This window comes from Ctenopharyngodon idella, chromosome 16 (assembly GCF_019924925.1).
Source record: "Ctenopharyngodon idella isolate HZGC_01 chromosome 16, HZGC01, whole genome shotgun sequence".
Lineage (NCBI taxonomy): Eukaryota > Metazoa > Chordata > Actinopteri > Cypriniformes > Xenocyprididae > Ctenopharyngodon > Ctenopharyngodon idella.
Window position 1 is genome coordinate 4711790 of NC_067235.1, and position 19869 is coordinate 4731658.

The 19869-nt window shown below is 37.2% G+C and overlaps 1 protein-coding gene across 2 annotated transcripts in view; it reads right to left on the reverse strand.

Moving 5' to 3' along the window:
- The window catches only part of bckdhb (branched chain keto acid dehydrogenase E1 subunit beta), a 104081-nt gene that overhangs the window by 45813 nt on the left and 38399 nt on the right, over positions 1 to 19869 (reverse strand). The window contains exon 9 of one of the 2 annotated variants that reach the window (XM_051865495.1): positions 3277 to 4035. The exons of the other annotated variant lie outside the window; for it this stretch is intronic. Within the exon in view, the coding sequence (XP_051721455.1) occupies positions 4000 to 4035 (36 nt within the window). The 3' untranslated portion in view covers positions 3277 to 3999. Of the gene's footprint in view, positions 1 to 3276; positions 4036 to 19869 lie in introns of those variants that run through there. 2 annotated transcript variants of the gene reach the window in all.

Below are 19869 nucleotides of genomic sequence, written 5' to 3' on the forward strand. Positions count from 1 at the left end.
AATCTGCTGGTGTGAAACTGGAGACATCAGTCATTCCCAGTTTCTAACTGTAAAACGTACTTTTATTGGAGCACCAAAAACATCTCTTAAAGACTTGGATAGTGGCCCTGTGGGACACTTTTAGCTCTGGAGCCTGCGTGACCTGGACTTCAAATTATCAAGCCACATGATTACACTAGAGCAGAGCCAATCCAGGCCTCACTCCACTAACCATAACTAACTTCAGTCCACTCAGGAGACCAAAACCTCCATTCAATTACATAATGCTGCCACTGAACCATGAGCAGCTCATTTTCTCCATGAGAGTCCTGCTGTGCAATCAATACCCACAATTCTGTGTAAGACATTTTGAAGAGCTTTGGGGTCCAAACAATATTAGACCCCACTGACTTTTCATGTATAGAGAAAAAGATACTTTTGTGTCGTGCAGAAGAAAGTCATGCAGGCTTGAAACGACACGAGGGTGAATAAATGATGATAGAATTTTTTGGGTGAACCATCCCTTTAAAGCCATTTTGATTGCATTATGTCATGCATATGAGTGAAATTGAGAATTTAACAAAGAAAACATGGCAGGACTTGATTTTATCCATCAGGAATTGATTGAATGGTAAAAGATGAAGCTTAATGTGACTTTAGAATGTCTGAATAGCTTTTTGGCTATTGGATCGCATTCATTTCAGAGACGCTGCAAGATCAATTTTAATTTCATGTTCTTTTTGAATCATTACAACCCACCACCACCACCTACACAAAGAGAACTTAAAATGAGCACACAAGTTTGTTATCGAAAACACAATAGTTACGTCTCCAGACTGCTATAAACAGAGACGTCACTACATCCACTTCATAGTAAATGAGTAAGTCATTGGTCGGAGACACTAAAAAGAAAAAGAGAGGGGAAAACTTTGAGTGAATAAAAAGCCACTTATCCCTCTTTTGCTTTTTATGAGCCTGTGTGAATTTCTCCAGCTCTCATCCAAGTAATGACACAGAGAGGAATTCTAGAAATCTCGCGAGTGCCGAGCCGAGGAACGCAAACTCTGCAGGAATGAACAGAAAAGCAGATCTGATGAAGGCTGTAAATGGAGTGTGATTAAAAAGAAGAAAAGGAGAGAGGAGGAGTACTCATAAATAAAGGAGGGTGGTGACTGCAGAGACAACTAGAGGAGCACATAACCAACCATAGTAAATCCTCTGTAATCTTCCTACCGGAAGCTCATGACACCAGGCTCCAGCCAACAGTCTTACGGAAATGTACCTGTATGGAACTCAAATTAACTCAGGAGAAAAATCCTCAAGAAGAAGTAAAGATTCTCTTTGCAGGTCATTTATTTATAAATCAAATCCAATCTATCTATCTAAAAATAAAAAACTCTAAAACACTAAAATCAATTGTTTTGTATGCTACACGTAAATTTAGGCACCTCAACATTATATTGTACAGTACGAAACATGGATATTTACTTTTACAGTCTTAATAAATTATTAGTGTTTTACTTTAAATAAGCAATGACAGTAATCTAAATGTAAAAATAAGTGAAAAGGCCATGTAAAATATAAATACAATATCAACCAATACACTAACACCCTCCAACGTGACAACAACTCAACTGTTGTGTCGCGGGATGTTTATATTCTCTAACAGAAGTTCTCTCTTCTCAGCGTCGCCCATTTCCTCTGTGAAATTCAGATTTGTGTATGTTATATTTTATCTATGAAATCATTACTGTGCTTTAAATAATTTTATTTAATGCAAAACAACATACAGGGACACAATGTGAGCAGCCGCGGCTCATCCAAACATAGACCTCTATATACGCTGAATTAATAATAAATTATAAATGTGTTCAGCATTCTGCAACAAATATATTTTGGATTTTATAGACTATTTTAAGTCACAAAGTGAGCAGAATATATTAAAATGTAGCGCATTCGGCAGGCATGAATCATGATACTAAGTGGGGCAGCCGGTCTCAGAGCCCTTCCCAGCAGGGATGCCAGGTTTTCACAACAAAACCCGCCCAAATACTACTCAAAACTAGCCCAAAACTAATCGCGTTTTGGGGTGGTTTCCCGGTAAAAATTGGCATTCCAGGGGCTAAATATGTTATTTGGGGTTGCTTCAACCCGCAGACATTAAGAACAGCCCGCAGGTCAGTAACTAGTTGGCATGTCTGTTCTTCCTATGTGGCGTAGCGTATTAAATTAATGAGAGTATAAATCCTTTAGTTTAAACATGCTCATGTGAATAGCTTTTATTTACAGTTGTTCTGTTGTGTTTTATGTTTTTCTGAGAATAGACCTTATTCAGACAGGTATGAAAGCGAGGCTGTGAGGGATAGACTTGTCGTGTTTTCAATGGCATCCGACGTAAAAAGCTGTATAAAGCTCCTAGATCACTTACAATGTTGTCTGGAGTTTTTTGTATACTGAATTATCCTGGAAAGATATTTTTTGCAATGTTTCGTCTGCAGAACAATCCAAAAACACATTAAATACTAGTACAACCCACTAAAGAGTCTGTCTATCCCTCACAGACTCGCTTTCATTCCCGTTAAAAATCAAAGATGACACTGCTGTGAATAAGGTCTATAGTCATGACTGTTTTCTTCACTGGAATTCCTACATAACATTCTAAAACAACATTCGGACGCAATAAACACTACATTAAGGTAATTCTAAGATGGCATTCTATGCGTTTGTCGTGTGTACTAAAGTCTGTCAATCATCATTTGAGCGCCACCCTCAGGCTGAATAACGCAAGGACATTAGAATTGTGCCAAAGGCATGTCTGATGTCCGCTACTGAATGTGTCACCTAAACGCATTGCGTCTGTCTTTTCATGTGATTGAAACAGCTGATGCCGTGCATAAACAACTTTATTCCTAAAGATAATGAATATAATTAATTTGGATGATAAAATGTTCTCAAAACTGTACACTGTTTGTTTATTGGCAGTCAGTCGTGTCGCAGCATCTTTCGGCTGTGAGTGAAACACTCCTGCGGTCTGAAGTTAGAATATTGTATACATGTTAAAACAGTATAAAATATGCTGTATTGCTGTACTCATTGACAATAAAGGCCATGTATACATGTGGTTGTGTGGAATATTTATTACTCACACTATAAAAGTTAATATTACTCATAAATAAAAACAGTTACTATTACTCATGAAAATTTTTTCCCCAATTATTTGTACTCAATTTTATTAGTTTATGTACCAAACACATTTACTTAGATCTACTTAATTTTTTTACTTACATTTACTCAATTCATACAGTACGGTATATGTAATTGATCAAGCACTTTGAAGGCGCATAGGAAAGCTATACAAAGCATATCTGCAGAAAAATAAGCAAAAAACTACTCACAGTAGCAGTAGAGTATTTGTAGTTCATTAATATGGACCCCTGCAGGACAGCGGTCACATGTACTTATACAACATGTTAATCAGAGCATTCACTGTGCAGCATTATGCTAACCCTCGCTTTTGAACCCCAGACAAAACCTTGAAAAACAGACAGAAAGGTCTGTGGGCCACATGAGAACAGAGCCGATCCAGGGCCTGATGGGTGTCGGGTTAGGCCACGGTCCAGCCTGAACGGGAAGCATAAAACGCTGGATTCAGATCAGTCATGAGTAATTTTCCAATGCTTTTCCACAAATAAAGCACTGAAACAATGGCCACACATGACAGTTACGACACCATCTCCTGACCAATATGTGTGAACCATCAAGTCTCAGAACATCCAAAGGCTCCAAACCAAAGTGATGCCTGCTAATAATGTAATTATACGTGTAAGAGTCGGTCATAAATATGCAGGACATAAACCAAGCCACCAGCCTTTCTTCCTCTGCCATCTCCACATAGTTGTTTCCAGAGACTTACAAATGCAACCTGCCAACAATATTCTCGTGCTGTGGTTGTCATCAAAGAGTCTTTAGCCTTGTGAAGCACAGCGTTGCACCACTTCCCGCTCAAGATATGAGACTGCTTTAGTTTTCCTGTAGCCAAACTGGTTGAGTAGGACACTAGAAACGGAAAGATCATTGGTTTGTTTACACAGAACGCTCATACTGATATATAAACTAAAAATGCTGGGTTAAAACAACCCAAGTTGGGTTAAAAATGGACAAACCCAGCGATTAGGTTGTTTTAACTTAGCGGTTGGGTTAAATGTTTGCCCAACGTGCTGGACAGTTTTATTTAACTTAACTATTGTTTAAATGATGGGCAATTTCAAAACACTGCTTCATGAAGCTTCGAAGCTTTACAAATCTTTTGTTTCGAATCAGTGGTTCGGAGCGTGTATCAAACTGCCAAAGTCACGTGATTTCAGTAAGCGAGGCTTGGTTACATCATAAGTGTTTCGAAAGGTTTAGAAATTTCAATGGTTAACGTGACTTTGGCAGTTTGATACACGCTCCGAACCACTGATTCGAAACAAAAAATTTGTAAAGCTTCGAAGCTTCATGAAGCAGTGTTTTGAAATCGCCCATCACTAGATATTGTTGAATAAAGTCGTTATTTTATTTTTTTGCCACACAGAAAGTATTCTCGTCGCTTCATAACATTAAGGTTGAACCACTGTAGTCACATGAACTGTTTTAAATACGTCTTTAGTATCTTTCTGGTCATCTGAAAGTGTTAATTATCTTGCAGTCAATGGAGGCCTCACTGAGCCATAGGACTTTATCAAAAATATCTTAATTTGTGTTCTGAAGATGAACGAAGGTCTTACGGGTATGGAACGACATGAGAGTGAGTAATTAATGACAGAATTTTTGGATGAACTAAACCTTTAAGTTCTAAATGTACATCTGCAGATTCTGTGAAACACTCAGTCTGTCCACTTTTCACACGTGAAAGGGAGTTTGCATTCACCAATTTGCTTCATTTCATTCAAGATGAATTGTTAAAGGGATCACTTATAATGTCAGTCAAGGTTCTCAGTTGCAGTAATTCACTGCCATTTTCCACCCTCTCTCTAATCCTGTAGTTGAAAACAAACTGTTTTTTAACCTGCAGCAGGATCTTTAGAGTGTTGTGTTGCGGACGTGTAAATATGGACAGTCACGATCATGTATCCATTTGTCTTACATCAGAAAGCCATTCCCACAGCTCAGTTTCAGTAAATGCTCTTTTTAGACTGAGCAGAATGTTTTAAGTTCTGAAAGTTACAATATGTTATCCTAACTCAATGAACTCATCTTGAAAGCTCAAGGTCTGCAGAGTATTAGATAACTGTGCAAAGCCTAACATGGCAGCACTATGAAGTGGGACTGAAATGGACTAATTCGGCAGTCCACTAAAATCTGTTCCAGTGTCTGATGGGATCAAAGACCCATTAACCTGTTCACTTGTCTATCATAACTCCAACAGACACATTGAATTCAAGCTAAATGGCACAATTAAATTACTCTGGAAGCTGCTGAAATATATTGGGACACTTTCTGGTTGCATAACAAGGCAGTCTTGGCAGAATATGTCTTCAGTTTTCCATCCTGACTGGCTGGATCAGAAGTTCTAATAGGGGAAATACAAAAACACTGAATAACACCAAGTTAAGCTACTTTATATTAAGGACCTGTAGGCTTTACAGATGACGGTATGACAGTTCCCTCAAGGGTTTGATCACCCAATGATGAAAGTTCTGTCATCATTTACTCACGCTCAAGTCATTCATTTTGACCTTAATTCTTCTGTGAAAATTAAAGTCTGTGTAAAGTCAATTCTGAGGAAACGCAAATGTTTCTAATGTATTGCTGAAACTAGTGTTGTAGTACTCGAGACCGGTCTTAAGACCATTTTTTGAAGGTCTTGGTCACGTCTCAGTCTTGTCTTGGTCTCAGACTAAAAGGACTCGGGATTTTATTTCAAGACCGGTCAAGACCACAACTGCGGGGATGTCGCTAAATTGCGGTTGCATTGTCTGATTTCTTTGTTAAAATCATTCATTTGATTGGATGTAAAACTTCCTGCTTCAAATGCAATCAATAACTTATTTCTAATTTCATTTATTTTGTTACTGTTGTGCCGGGTCAGAAATCAACAAGGGATTGTGTCAAAAATGTCACAAAAATTTTATACAAATGCCCACAAAATTCAAGATATGATTGCAAAAAAGTACTTGTATAAGATCTTGATATTTATATGATAACATTATATAATTAGCAGTTAAGCAGTATCACAAGAAAGAGCGCTGTTTTCACAAATGTGAGCACAATGGCAAATGTGATATTGATTTTTTACCAATGTTCAATAAACAAAATTTTATTTTAAAAACTTTAATCTCAAAATTATTTATGCATTTGTAATTCAGATGTACGAATTCAGATGCAACTTCTGTTCCACCTCTGCAGTTTAAAGATGAATTTTGTTTTTAGTGATTTCAATTGATTAGTAACAGCTCTATTTAGTGTCTTATTATTCTAATTGTAATTACTGATTGAAAATAAGACATTTTTCAGGCAGTAATTGTGGATGTTTTAGATGAATTTGAGGAGTGCTAGTCTGGTCTTGACTCGGTCTCGACTTGCCTTGGTCTTGTCTTGGTCTCGGTTTAGGTGGTCTTGACTACTACACTAGCTGAAACACATTACAAAGACTGTGAACTATGTAGCGCTGAATTGTGGAGTTAGACCGTTAAACAGTTTTTCAGCGCGGGGCCATGCTCAGTGGCTCCAGTTTTAGCCCCACCCCTAACACTATAATAACTGTCGATCACACACTGGAGACAGAGCATTGCCCCACCCCTAACACTATAAAAACTACAGCATATTAGCATCAGATAATATACAAAACAGCTCGGTCTCCTTATTTAAATTTCCTAAAAATGATGATATGAAGAAGAGGTGGATTAATTTTGTAACTTTTTGATGGAGAGCTGCAAATCACCACCAACACCCACCTCTGCAGTGATAACTTTATTGGTGAATGGGGCCGAACCGACTACCTCCCCGTCCCGGCCTTCATCCTCCAGTCTCGCACACAGACATCTGGTGCCACAGTCGGCAGTACGTGCCCACCAATGAGTGTAAGTTGCCTTGTGTGCTTATGTTATAATTATTAAGTCCACAGTAATTCTACAAATTTTTGCAACCCTCTAACGTGATTCTTTTGTTTATATACATCAGTATGTTTGACTCATTAGACTCTTTCCCATGAGTGGCGTGGTTTCAGCGCAGACAGCGGACATGCTCCCAGCATTTGAGAGCAGAGAATACTGCTTATCTTTTCAAGATTTTGACAACTTTTCATTTACTTGGCTATTTTTTTTTTTTTTTTTTTTTTTTTTCATTCAAATTTGGCTGGGTGGTTAATAACACATTTTTCTGTGGTGTGACAAACTCAGAACACATTTTAATATTGCTTTAAACGGACTTTAAAGGAATGGTTTGGCACTGGTTTGTGTGAGGAACAGACCTAAATTTCATAATTTTAGGGAATCCCAAAATCATATCCAGATGATATTTAATGTATGTTTGAATAAAGCTGTCATGAAAACAAGTTATTACAGCCACAACTTAAATGTTTATTTTTCGACAACAAATTGGAGCTGCTGTACAGCTGAATCATTTTCCTATCATTTTCCTGTTATCACTGTAAAGCTGCTTTGAAGCAATCTGTATTGAATAAAGCGCTATATAAATAAAGGTGACATTACTTGGCTTGGAGTAGAAACATAATTATATCATTAAAAGTTGATACAAAAACTGCCTTATGTGCAATTTAAATACTTATATACAACTCAGTTTTTATTTGAATATTGATTATTAAAGGGATAGTTCACCCAAAAATGAAAATTATCCCATGATTTACTCACCCTTAAGCCATCCTAGGTGTATATGACTATCTTCTTTCAGACGAACACAATCAGAGATATATTTAAAAAATATCCTGGATCTTACAAGCTTTACAATGGTAGTGAACAAGGGGCGTGTTTTGAAGCCCGAAAAAAAATGCATCCATCGATCATAAAGAATTATCCATACAGCTTCAAGGGGTTAATAAAGGCCTTCTGAAGCAAAGCAATGGGTTTTTGTAAGAAAAATATCCATATTTAATACTTTATAAAGTAAAATAACTAGCACCCAGCAGACAGCCGTATGCATCGATTTGCGGCGGAAGAGTGACCTCTGACCCGACGCATGATGCAATGATGAACGCGGAAGCACAGAGGATAGAGCAAAACAAAACACCGGACACGAATTAGAAGTCTAAAACAAAAACATTTTGAGAGAAATGTCAGAGGATTTCGATATAAGAGAAGAGGAGCTTGAGTTTGTTGCCCAGCTCTATTTGTTTGAACCATGAGAGGCGTCTAAGCTTACGATACTCCTACATCCTGCGCCATTGTTTCAGAGGTTACTCATTTGGCGCAAGTCGACTTGCGCAGAACGCGTATGGTTGTCTGGCAGAAGCTAGTTATTATAGTTAATAAAGTTTTAAATATGGATATTTTTCATACAAAAACCCATCGCTTCGTTTCAGAAAGCCTTTATTAACCATCTGGAGCCGTATGGATTATACTTATGATGGATGGATGCATTTATTTTGGCCTTCACTACCATTATAAAGCTTGGTAGAGCCAGGATATTTTTAAATATATCTCAGATTGTGTTCATCTGAAAGAAGACAGTCATATACACCTAGGATGGCTTGAAGGTGAGTAAATCATGGTATAATTTACATTTTTGGGTGAACTTTCCCTTTAAATAAACTATTTTTTTTGGCTTTAAATGAAAACTTTTGTAATGTAAATTTCGGTTACGGTGTTAAAATTCAGTTCATCACTTCATTACTACTTTTGTGTTACATGGAAGAAAAAGACATACAGAATTGGAACAAAATGATTAAATGAAACAATTGTCCTTGGTTTTTGGTGAACTAACCCTTTCAACTTTACAAGAAGCACTGTTTTTTGATATACTGCTGCCTTGAATAAATTAATAAATAATTCATACAGCACTCCCATCTGGCTTTCATACAAACACAACGGTCTGAATCATGAGGTCTTTGAATTAGATCTGCATTAGAAAGCGTGGCACTTAGCAAATGAGGCTGACAGGCTCGTGGAGTGTTTCTCTCCAGCAGATGAAAGTAAGTCAGGCTCGCGGTTCCAACACTCTTCCAGTAATCATCACACCACGTCGAGCACACAAGCACGCGATTCCTCATCCAAAGTCAAAAACATGCTGTATCCGAGCGGATTCATTATCTTTAGAGAGTCATTGCACCAAAACAGTCAAGCCCGTGTTTGCTGTGAAATGAGACATGTAATGACGTGCACTTTCGTTTGGGGTTCAACAGGTTCAGCCAACAGCGCTCCATGTCCACATGGAATACAGGCCGGAATTCTGTGTCACGCATGCACCGTCTCACTTTACAGAGCAAACAATCCCATTAAGACAAGCCAGGTCACTCCTCTATTCATCTATGTGCATACCCATCAGGTATCTCTCCAGCTCCACAGGCCTGGGGCCAGCGTGAGCACAAATGATGTATGACCCTAAACGAAAAGCATTATCTCGTCAAGTAGCCTCCATCGGGAAACTCATTCTCTGAAGCAAAAGGAACAGTTGTACTCCAAACAGAGTCTTTCACAGCAGAGCCCAACACAAACACTCCAAAGATCCTCCTCTAAAGCAGCAGAAAAACAGCTTTAACAGTTCAGTCTCTTCCTCGCTCCTGAATGTGAACGTTTACATGAATGGTGGAAGCAGGAATTGTGATTTATTTACTGCTGTGCATTACACAAATGCTATGACAACATTTTCGTAGCGAGGTCGTGGTATGGCCTTAATTATTAAACTGCAGTGTTCCTGTAGCTCAACCGTCACCAAGGTCAAGGGAAGCAATGTACACATGTAAAAGATGAACACTGAATGCACTTCAAGTCACTTCAGTTATATGAATATGGTTCGCTTTCAGCTAATGGTATGGTTTTCCATTCATGAATTGCAATATAGTTTGGTCATCAGAAGCTTCCATACAAATCTTCTATTTCTCATGGCTGCTGCTTCTGGAATCAAATTTTGGAGAGTATAGGGTCAGCCATTGAATGGACTAGATTCAAAAATCGACAGTATGAACACTTAAGTGGACCAAAAAAAGGATCTGAGTCCTCTATCAGGGACAGGGACAGTGTGTACATGAAGAGTACTGGGTCCATTTTCACTTGCTTCACCTCTTTGTCCACTTCAAGTGGTCTGAGTTTAGTTCTTTTAAAGAAGACTCAAGATTGAAAACAATCTAGGTCAGACTGAAAATGCGAGGTGGTCAGGGTTAGTTTGAATCCAAAGCACTCCACGTTCACATTTGTGTAATTCCAAAGATTTTTGAGCTATTTCCTGTTTCTATACAAATCTAATGTCAGTTTTATGAACTGTGGAGCTGTCGACAGATTTACTTGAATTCAAGTGACGAGTTCAGTTTTCTTTATGGTTTGGGCATGATATATTAAAGAGACTGTTGTTGTTGCCAATAGGCTTTAGTTGCTGTATGCCACTGCTATAAACCTTAATTTGCTACTTACTAACTGTTGGCAAATATGATATTCTCACTGTACAGAGTATTTGATGGACAAAAATCTGTGTATTGCAAGATACATCAATCATTTTGGTCCATTTTCCCAGAAGAGAAGGACAGGTGCATATTAAATGCATACATTTATTAAACATGCATTTTCAACATTTAGGAGTTTACGGATTGCCTAAAAAGCCATTATTTTTTGTAACCAAGAAACTCTACAACAGAGAAGTCTTAAAAAGAACCAAGTTCACTTTGCATTCACATTGTGCCTACACTTGAAAGAGGACCGAAATCCATTTTTAGTCCATTTTAGTCTCATTTCAGTTTTAATTCACATCATTTATGGTTTTCTTTGGGGTTTCTTAAATATTTTAGGGCTGGAAAGCAGAGAATGGTACAGAAAAGTACAATGATATCCCTCTTGATTTAGGTTTGACAGTAGGGGTGTAACAATATACACCAATATAGATCGATGCATCGATTAAACGTCTAACGATGCAATGTATTGATACAACATGTAAAAAAAAAAAAAAAAAAAAAAGATACCATTTTTCATTTAAGAGGTAGGCTAACTTTGTTTTCATACTCTCCACATTTTCACACAATGTCAGTTTATGCATTATCACCAACGCATGCATTCTTGTTAAAACTACCTTTTAGAGCTGGTGAAAGAAGCTTGGGACAGTTTATGGAGCTGTCACTGTCTTAATCTGACCAGTGCTGAATCTTCACTAAAGTTTATCAGTTGCTCGTGTTTAAAGCCTTGCAGAAATGACACAAAAGAGCAGCGTGCACACACAGAATGCCCGTATCGCAGACAGCACACAAATTGACCACTGAATTGAGTCTTCTTTTACTTATTTTTGTGCTTCAATAGACTTCATCTTGCTAGAGTTTATTGCTGTTTCTAAATCATGTTACTTTCAACCAGGTGTCTGTTAGATCACAACACTAGAGTAGAGAGCGCTTTGAATTGTTCGACGCACTCAGTAAGTGAAATTTAAAACTTAAAAGAAAAGGTTTAATAAACTGTTGCATAGATCTAATACACTATGCATCAATATCTTTTCCCTTTGTGTTTTAAACTTTCCAACAAGAAGCGCAGCGTGCCTTGACTCCATGATGCTTCAAGAGCATCATTCGGCGCATGGGATGTGCATAAGTGCTCTGTGCCGCTCTGAATTGGAACCTTTTATATTTATATATTTGTTCTGTCTTATCTATCATATGTTGTTGCCTCATTAAAAAGCTGTGCTATACGTTTAAAAGAAATGTCTTTTAATTTTATTGTATCTATTTATGCCTACATATATTTACTTATTTTTCAGTAGATTTTTGACACTACATTTTTAGCACAGAAGCCTTAAATGCTTTCTTGACTGTTGTCATGTCATAAGATGTCACCAGATTACTGATCTCCTATGTGACTTCAATTTTTTATTTATGTATGTCCCAATCAGGGTGCAGGATATTAAATTTTCAAATAAATGTTTGTGTTATATATGTGAGTTAATAAAAATGTAACTGGCTGTTTAAAATAGGCACATAATGTCATAATAATATCTATATGTTGATCGATATACCCCTGAATTGCATTGTATCGTAATTGTATCACAGAATTTTTTGAGGTATCTGCAAATATTGTATCGCTGGCTATGAGAATCTTTATTATATTGTATCGTGATGAACCATCTGATTTTACACCCCATTTGACAGGTCTTTGCGATGCATGACTTGTTTTGGGGGGAAACGTGGTCTTTGTAGCACAAGAATTAAGGTGCATTCACACTAACAGTGATCAAACTGCTCCAGGTAGCTGAATGTTCTTCCTCTGCACTCAGTTCATATGAATAACATTTGTTTACGTTGCCTCAGCATCCTTGCTAAGAATAGCATCCTTCGAAACTTATAAAAAAAATTAGGAAAGTCGATGTTTAGGACCACCGCTGAGCTAGAGGAACACCAGGAAGTCCAACCTTCACGTTAAAAGTAACCTCTCCAGACATTCAGCAACACTGCACAAACACACAGCACATCTAAACATTCATTTAACTAGGTGCAAAAGCAAGAGCAGTGAACCACAGGGCTCAGGGCACATCTTGATCATGTTAACCAGGCGAGGCAGTGCGTTTGCTTTGGAACATCAGCTGTGCTGCTGAGACGGCCAGAGAGCGGAGCAAATCAAAATATCCTTTAAATACAGAGCTGAGCCCATATGGAAACAAGACTCCCATTGTAATGAGGACTTGGCCTTTCCAAGGTCTGCTGACCACTGGCCTTCGCATATGGAGGGAAGTGCCATCTTCAATCTCAGTGGACCACAGACTGGGTCACGTCCTGGGAGTCCAGACAAATGAACACCAATGGAACATGGATCTGAAGCCTGAGACCTGGGCATCGTCTTACCTTGCATGTCAACTCTGCTTTAGTAGAATGTCACCTCATCTAAAGTGTAGGGCACCTCTGGACTTATGATTTATGGGGACAGACACTTATGATTTATGGGATCAAATTTCTTTTATATAAAAGTGAATCTGCACTGTTCATGGATTTCCAAGGTCAAGGGTTTGCCAAATATCCATGAAAATTATTATGCACTACTGTTCAAAAGTTTGGGGATGATACGAAGGTTTTGAAATATGTATCTTATGCTCACCAAGGCTGCATTTACTTGGTCAAAAATACAGTAAAAACACTGAGAAATATTATTACAATTTTAAAGAACCGTTTTGGATTTGAATATATTTTAAAATGTAATTTATTCCTGTGATCAAAGCTGAATTATCAGCATCATTACTCCAGCCTTCAGTGTCACATGATCCTTCAGAAATCATTCTAAATTACTGATTTGATGCCCAAGAAATATTACTAATGTTAAAAACAGTTCATTTTGCTTCATTTTTTGTGGAAACGGTGATACACTTTTCCAGGATTATTTGATGAAAAGAAGAATTTATTTAAGACAGAAATCTTTTAGAACATTATAAACATCTTTACTGTCACTTTTGATCAACTGAATGCATCCTTGCTGGATAAAAGTATTAATTTCTTTCAAAAATATATAAATAATTATACAGGTAGTTGAATTATGATATAGTGATACAAGTCATTTTTTAATAATAATAATAATAATAATAATAAATAACAAAAGTATCTTAAAATTGTCCATACAATCTCTGCACTATATTCCAAGTCTTTAATGGTAATGACAAATCTTCCTCTTTAGGAGACAAATGATGCCATTTGGTGTCAAATGATGTCAAATCTGCCATGATTCATGAATGCAAATGCAGATGCATTTTAGAGCTTCAGAGGAAGGCAAGATCATCAGTGACTAAAGGTCGTGACACATCAAGCCAGCATAAAAAGACTAGCGGCAATGAAAGCCGACTGTGTTGTCGCCTCGAGTCAGCTGAGTCTCGGACAAAAAGCTGCGCTTGTACACACAAAAGGACTACAGGCGACTGTCAACTAGCATGTGCGTTCTGCGCCTGAGTGTAAGGAAATAACTGTCTTTATATCAGCAGGTATCAATAGTCTATATTCGTCATTCAAAAAGGGAAACCGAAACTAGGAATACAGATATATAAACCTAGTAGCGCTTGATTATCATTTTGAATATCCATCATGTAGATCACTTTCTTCATTACAGGCGGCTCTTTTTGTTATGAAAATATTCACGTATTGGAATGCTCAGGTAAAATGAGAACAGCCTTCTGTCTATACCTGACGTTGGATGATGGCCGAGCACCAACTTGGGCCGTCACGGGCCTAACTACTTAAATTTCACTTTTGTTCCTCAAACACAGCGATTGTATGACAACAGGAGACTTGAAATACAGTGCATGAGCCATATGGACTACTGACATGGTGCTTTTTTGGAGCTTGACAGCTGTGGTCTATAGACTACGATCTGTCATCAATATTCTTCAAATTTTAATCTTTGGAGGTTTGTAACATCATGAGGGTGAGGCTAAATCTATTCCTTTACAGCCAAGAAGGAAACTTTCATCATAATTTCACTATTGTATTGGTTTGTGCTAATTCTAGGACACACTTTATGATATTTTCAAGACCTGTCCCAGCCGCATAAATGTGAACGAATGGAAGGGGGAAAAAAACACTTTCCACATTATATCATCTAAGCTTCTGGTCTGGCAGGGGCAAACTGGCCATTTTGTTTATCCTTTAAATGAACGTCTATTACATTTACTGAACAGTTCCAGACACCAGAGGGGAATAAAAAAAACACTGCTTTGAGTTTAACTGCAATTTCAGATGATTCCCTGTGTCAACAAGCAACATGCATATATATAGATCTCAGAGTTGTTGATTAGCAGAGCTGCGGATCACCCAGAGAAAGTAACAGGAAACCGAAAACAACATGTTCCAGATACATGTTGTTTTATTGACCAAAGACAGGAGCCGTGTTTCATGCGTGCAGAGAAGACTGATGAATATGTATGAGGCAGACTCAGCCAGTTGTGTTTCATTGGCTATCTATTATGAAATACTGTGCTGAGGATATATCTGCTTCTGGTAAGGGATGACCAGGCCACAACATTTACATAGAAATAAAGAAGAATTTGGCAAATTTTGTGGATGAATAAATGAAAAGTAGAGCTGTACACTTAAAGGGTTAGTTCACCCAAAAATAAAAATTCTGTCATTAATTACTCACCCTCATGTTGTTCCAAACCCATAAGACCTTTGTTCATCTTCAGAACACAAATTAAGGTATTTTTGATCAAATCCAATGGCTCAGTGAGGCCTCCATTGCCAGCAAGATAATTAACACTTTCAGATGCCAAGAAAGTAACTAAAGACATATTTAAAATAGTTCATGTGACTACAGTGGTTCAACCTCAATGTTATGAAGTGACGAGAATACTTTTTGTGCGCCAAAAAAAAAACAAAATAACGACTTTATTCAACAATATCTAGTGATGGGCGATTTTAAAAACACTGCTTCATGAAGCTTCGAAGCTTTACAAATCTTTTGTATCGAATCAGTGGTTCGGAGTGTGATTCAAACTGCCAAAGTCACGCCCCCCCAGTGGTGAACCATTGAAATTTCGAAACACTTATGACGTAATGAAGCCTTGTTTACTGAAATCATGTGACTTTGGCAGTTTGAAGACTTCGAAGCTTTACAAATCTTTTGTTTCGAATCAGTGGTTCGGAGCGTGTATCACGCTGCCAAAGCCACATGATTTCAGTAAATGAGTGAAGTGAAGTGAAGTGAAGTGAAGTGAAGTGACATGTGGCCAAGTATGGTGACCCATACTCGGAATTTGTGCTCTGCATTTAACCCATCCAAGTGAACACACACACACACACCGTGAACACACACCCGGAGCAGTGGGCAGCCAATGCTGCGGCGCCCGGGGAGCAGTTGGGGGTACGGTGCCTTGCTCAAGGGTCTTACCTCAGTCGTGGTATTGAGGGTGGAGAGAGCGCTGGACATTCACTCCCCTCACCGACAATCCCTGCCGGACCTGAGACTCTTACAAGTCCGACTCTCTATCCATTAGGCCACAACTGCCCCGTTACGTCATAAATGTTCCGAAACATTTCGAAATTTCAATGGTTCACCACTGGGGGGCGTGACTTTGGCGGTTTGAATCACACTCCGAACCACTGATTCAAAACAAGAGATTCGTAAAGCTTTGAAGCTTCATGAAGCAGTGTTTTAAAATTGCCCATCACTAGATATTGTCGTTATTTTGTTTTTTGGCACACAAAAAGTATTCTCATCGCTTTATAATATTAAAGTTGAACCACTGTAGTCACATGAACTGTTTTTCAAAACCCTTTAATCAAATCATGATCTGGACTAGTGTCTGAATGTTAAAGCACAAAAAGACTGCTTTTTAATATGAAGTCTGCATGTTTTGCTTGTCTCTCTGTAAATGAGCAACACTTTGTTTGCCAAAAATAAAAGGAATGGTTACATTTTTCATTTGATTACACTTAAATTGTTAATGTTTTATGCCTTCATTGGATTACCACCATTTTTGATAATAAATTTGTACTAAATTCAATTAAACCATTAAAACCGAATACAGAACAATTTAAACTGAAAACATGAAATTTGGGAAAAGTACAACAGAATTCTCCACACAGCTCTTCTGCATGGAGGAGTCCACGACTGAGTAACAGCTTCAACTTCAGCTCTCTACATTCAGAGCAACTTCAGACCCGAACGAAAACAAGAATGAAAGAACAGAGCTCAAGGACCAAAGCTTCAGGAATGGAAGAAATAAGCTACAATTTCCATTTTTAAAACACTGTTTATAATGTGACAGGATTTATGGAGCTCCTCTCTGGCGAAGCACTTCAAGATTCAAAATTAAAGCTCAGATATCCATTCTCAAGACAGAAAACCCACACTTAACACTTGATCTCAATGCTCTGTCATCACAGCAGATACTTTAAGAAAACACACTAAACCCACACATTCACCCATATTTCAAAATGTTTTTCTCATCATAAATGTTTTCAAACTAGCTGCAACTGTAAAAAAAATGAATAAATAAATAAATAAAAAGGGAAAAAAATCATTTGCTTGGTCGCAATTGGTCATCACATTATCGTTTGCTTGGTCGCAATTTTTAGTGCATTATGCTGGGTAGCCCCGCCTACCATGAAATCTGATTGGTCGCTCTCAACACAGCTGTTTATTAAACACCACATATGATCGTCACGTCACGCAGCTGTTTAATGCTCAATGTGGACAGTATTTGTTGTACTGAATTTAATTTATGCTGAATTACAAAATAAATAAATTAAATCATTGCATCCAAGATCATTTTCATAACTGTATTTCACTGCTTTTTTCTTCATTTGTGGGGATTTTGGTGCTTCGCTGTCATGAAAATAGAATTACAATACAAAGAGTCTTAATGGTGCTAAAGTAGGCTTGATTTCTTCTCTATGCAAAACAATTTCTGACTTTCTTTTTCATTTTGGGGGTGAAAGAAGGCAGAAGCATTTCTTCATGAGATTTCTCCACAAAGTATTAATCAATCATCATTAATCATGGACTAACAATGAATCAAATCACAATCCAAAAGGCTCTGGACATCTTCCAGTGACTTCTAAAGCTTTTGAGTCCTAAAGTTAAAACTGAAACTCTTATTAGGACATCTAGTGGTGTTGATAGGTATCTGTGTCATATACTACTGTTCAAAAGTTTAGGGTCAGTAAGACTTTCTTATTTGAAAGAATTAATACTTTTATTCAGTAAAAGGTGCATTAAGTTGCTAATAAGTGAGAGTAAATACATTTATAATGTCAAAAAAAGTTTTCTGTTTCAAAAAAATGCTGATTCTTGAAATTCTTGAGCAGCAAATCATCATATTAGAATTATTTCTGAAGGATCATGTGACACTGAAGACTGGAGTAATGATGCTGAAAATTCAGCTTTGATCACAGGAATAAATTACAGTTTACAATATATTCACATAGAAAACAGTTATTTTATATTGTAATAATATTTCACAAATTTACAGTTTTTACTGTATTTTTGATCAAATAAATGCAGGCTTGATGAGCAGAAGAGACTTTCAAAAAACATCCACCCACTTATGAACAGTAGAGCACTCAAATATGGATTTTCTACATGTTTATTGTAGTTAATTGATAACGGTCATGACTAATTTACTTGTACTTGTGTACAATAAAGTTTCAGTGCATAAAATGGAATATTACTCATAATCACTGCATAAATAATACTCATCAGCCACAACCGAATGTACAAAAATAGACATGTTTGAAATTGTTATGAATGTTATTTTTATGAATGTTATTTATATGTACATTACATACAGTATACTACTAAATAAAAATGTGTCTATTTGTTTATTTCTTGTAAAAAATGACATTTATTTTAAACAGTGTAATAATATTATGTAGTAGTATAAGAGGTGGTAATGAGGCCACGACGTGAAGCGGAGTGTGCATTACCGGGTGTGCTCTGCTTCGCATCGTGGCCTCATTACCACCTCGGGTGTGCATTATTTTCTAAAAATTCAACAGCCCGGAGTCAATTATTCCACTTATACTACAGTTACCACACCTTAAGACACTTCACCGATTTAGCATTTTTCTGGGCTCTCTTCCGCTATCGCGGCAACATGACAAAGAACGCTGATCCTGATTGGTCCTTGTGTGTGCATTCGAAGTGCTGATTGGCTCACGCAGATAGAACCTTATAGAACAAACTTTGTAGATAGAACCTTTTTGTTTTCTAAAAAAAGTACCAAAATGTACTTAACTTCACATAATGAAAAAAACTTCACAAAGAAACATCACATAATATAAATAAGTTGTCACAGAATATGAATATGTGAATAACTCAATTTTGACAAAAATGTCAGATAGAACCTTATAATTCCAAGGGGATGATAGGGAGACATAAGTTAGTGTTTAATGTTGTGTAATGTTGGGATTTACAGGTTCTGTTATGTTAGTTTTAGGGTTGTGGTGAAGAGTAGAGCCTGTGGTTAGGTTGAGGATAGGCTGCAAAACTTTTAAGACCATATATGCTGTATGTTGTTTGATTATATACATGCAAGTATATAATGACAGTCTCTTTGATTGTTATAACAGCACGTGTTATTTGCTATCGAACGTTTAACCAAGATCTGAATGTGATGTTTATGTAAATGAACCGTATGTATGATGAGTTGGGCGGGGCTGAGAACTGTGGGAGTGAAGGGATGCTGGTGACCTGATTGTTAATGAGAGACACCCGTGCACCACACTGGCCTTGCTCCGCTTGTCACAAAAATGTTAAGTTCTACTAAGTTCTACTAACTAACTACTAACTAAAAAAAAAAAAAAAAGTTAGTTTAAATGTTTTGAGGTAATAAGTTTCCTCAAATGTTTTGAGGATTCTGAACTTATTGAGTGTTACAGTGTATATCTGCCATATTTCAAATCTTCTGCAAAACATACACATGCTGTGTGAGGATGCAAGTAGTACACATTTGTTTTTCTGTTTTTTATTCCTATTCACTGAGACATTACACATACATATCCAAGTCAAATGAACAAACATGGTACAAAACAAGCTTTGTTTTGTGCCTTTTTACTTTTTTATAAGTACATTTTACATTGATCATAAACCTTCAAATACTGGTCTGTGTTTTACATCTTTATTTACTAAAATGTGTTCATCGGTTTGTCCCACAACAACAACAAACACAATGAGCATTCAGAGACATGCATGTTTGTTTGCTTCTTTTAGTAAAGCTCAATGCACATCTGGATTCAAAATGTTTCTGCTCTGCACTTTGATATTGAATTTATTGAAGTTAATAGAACAC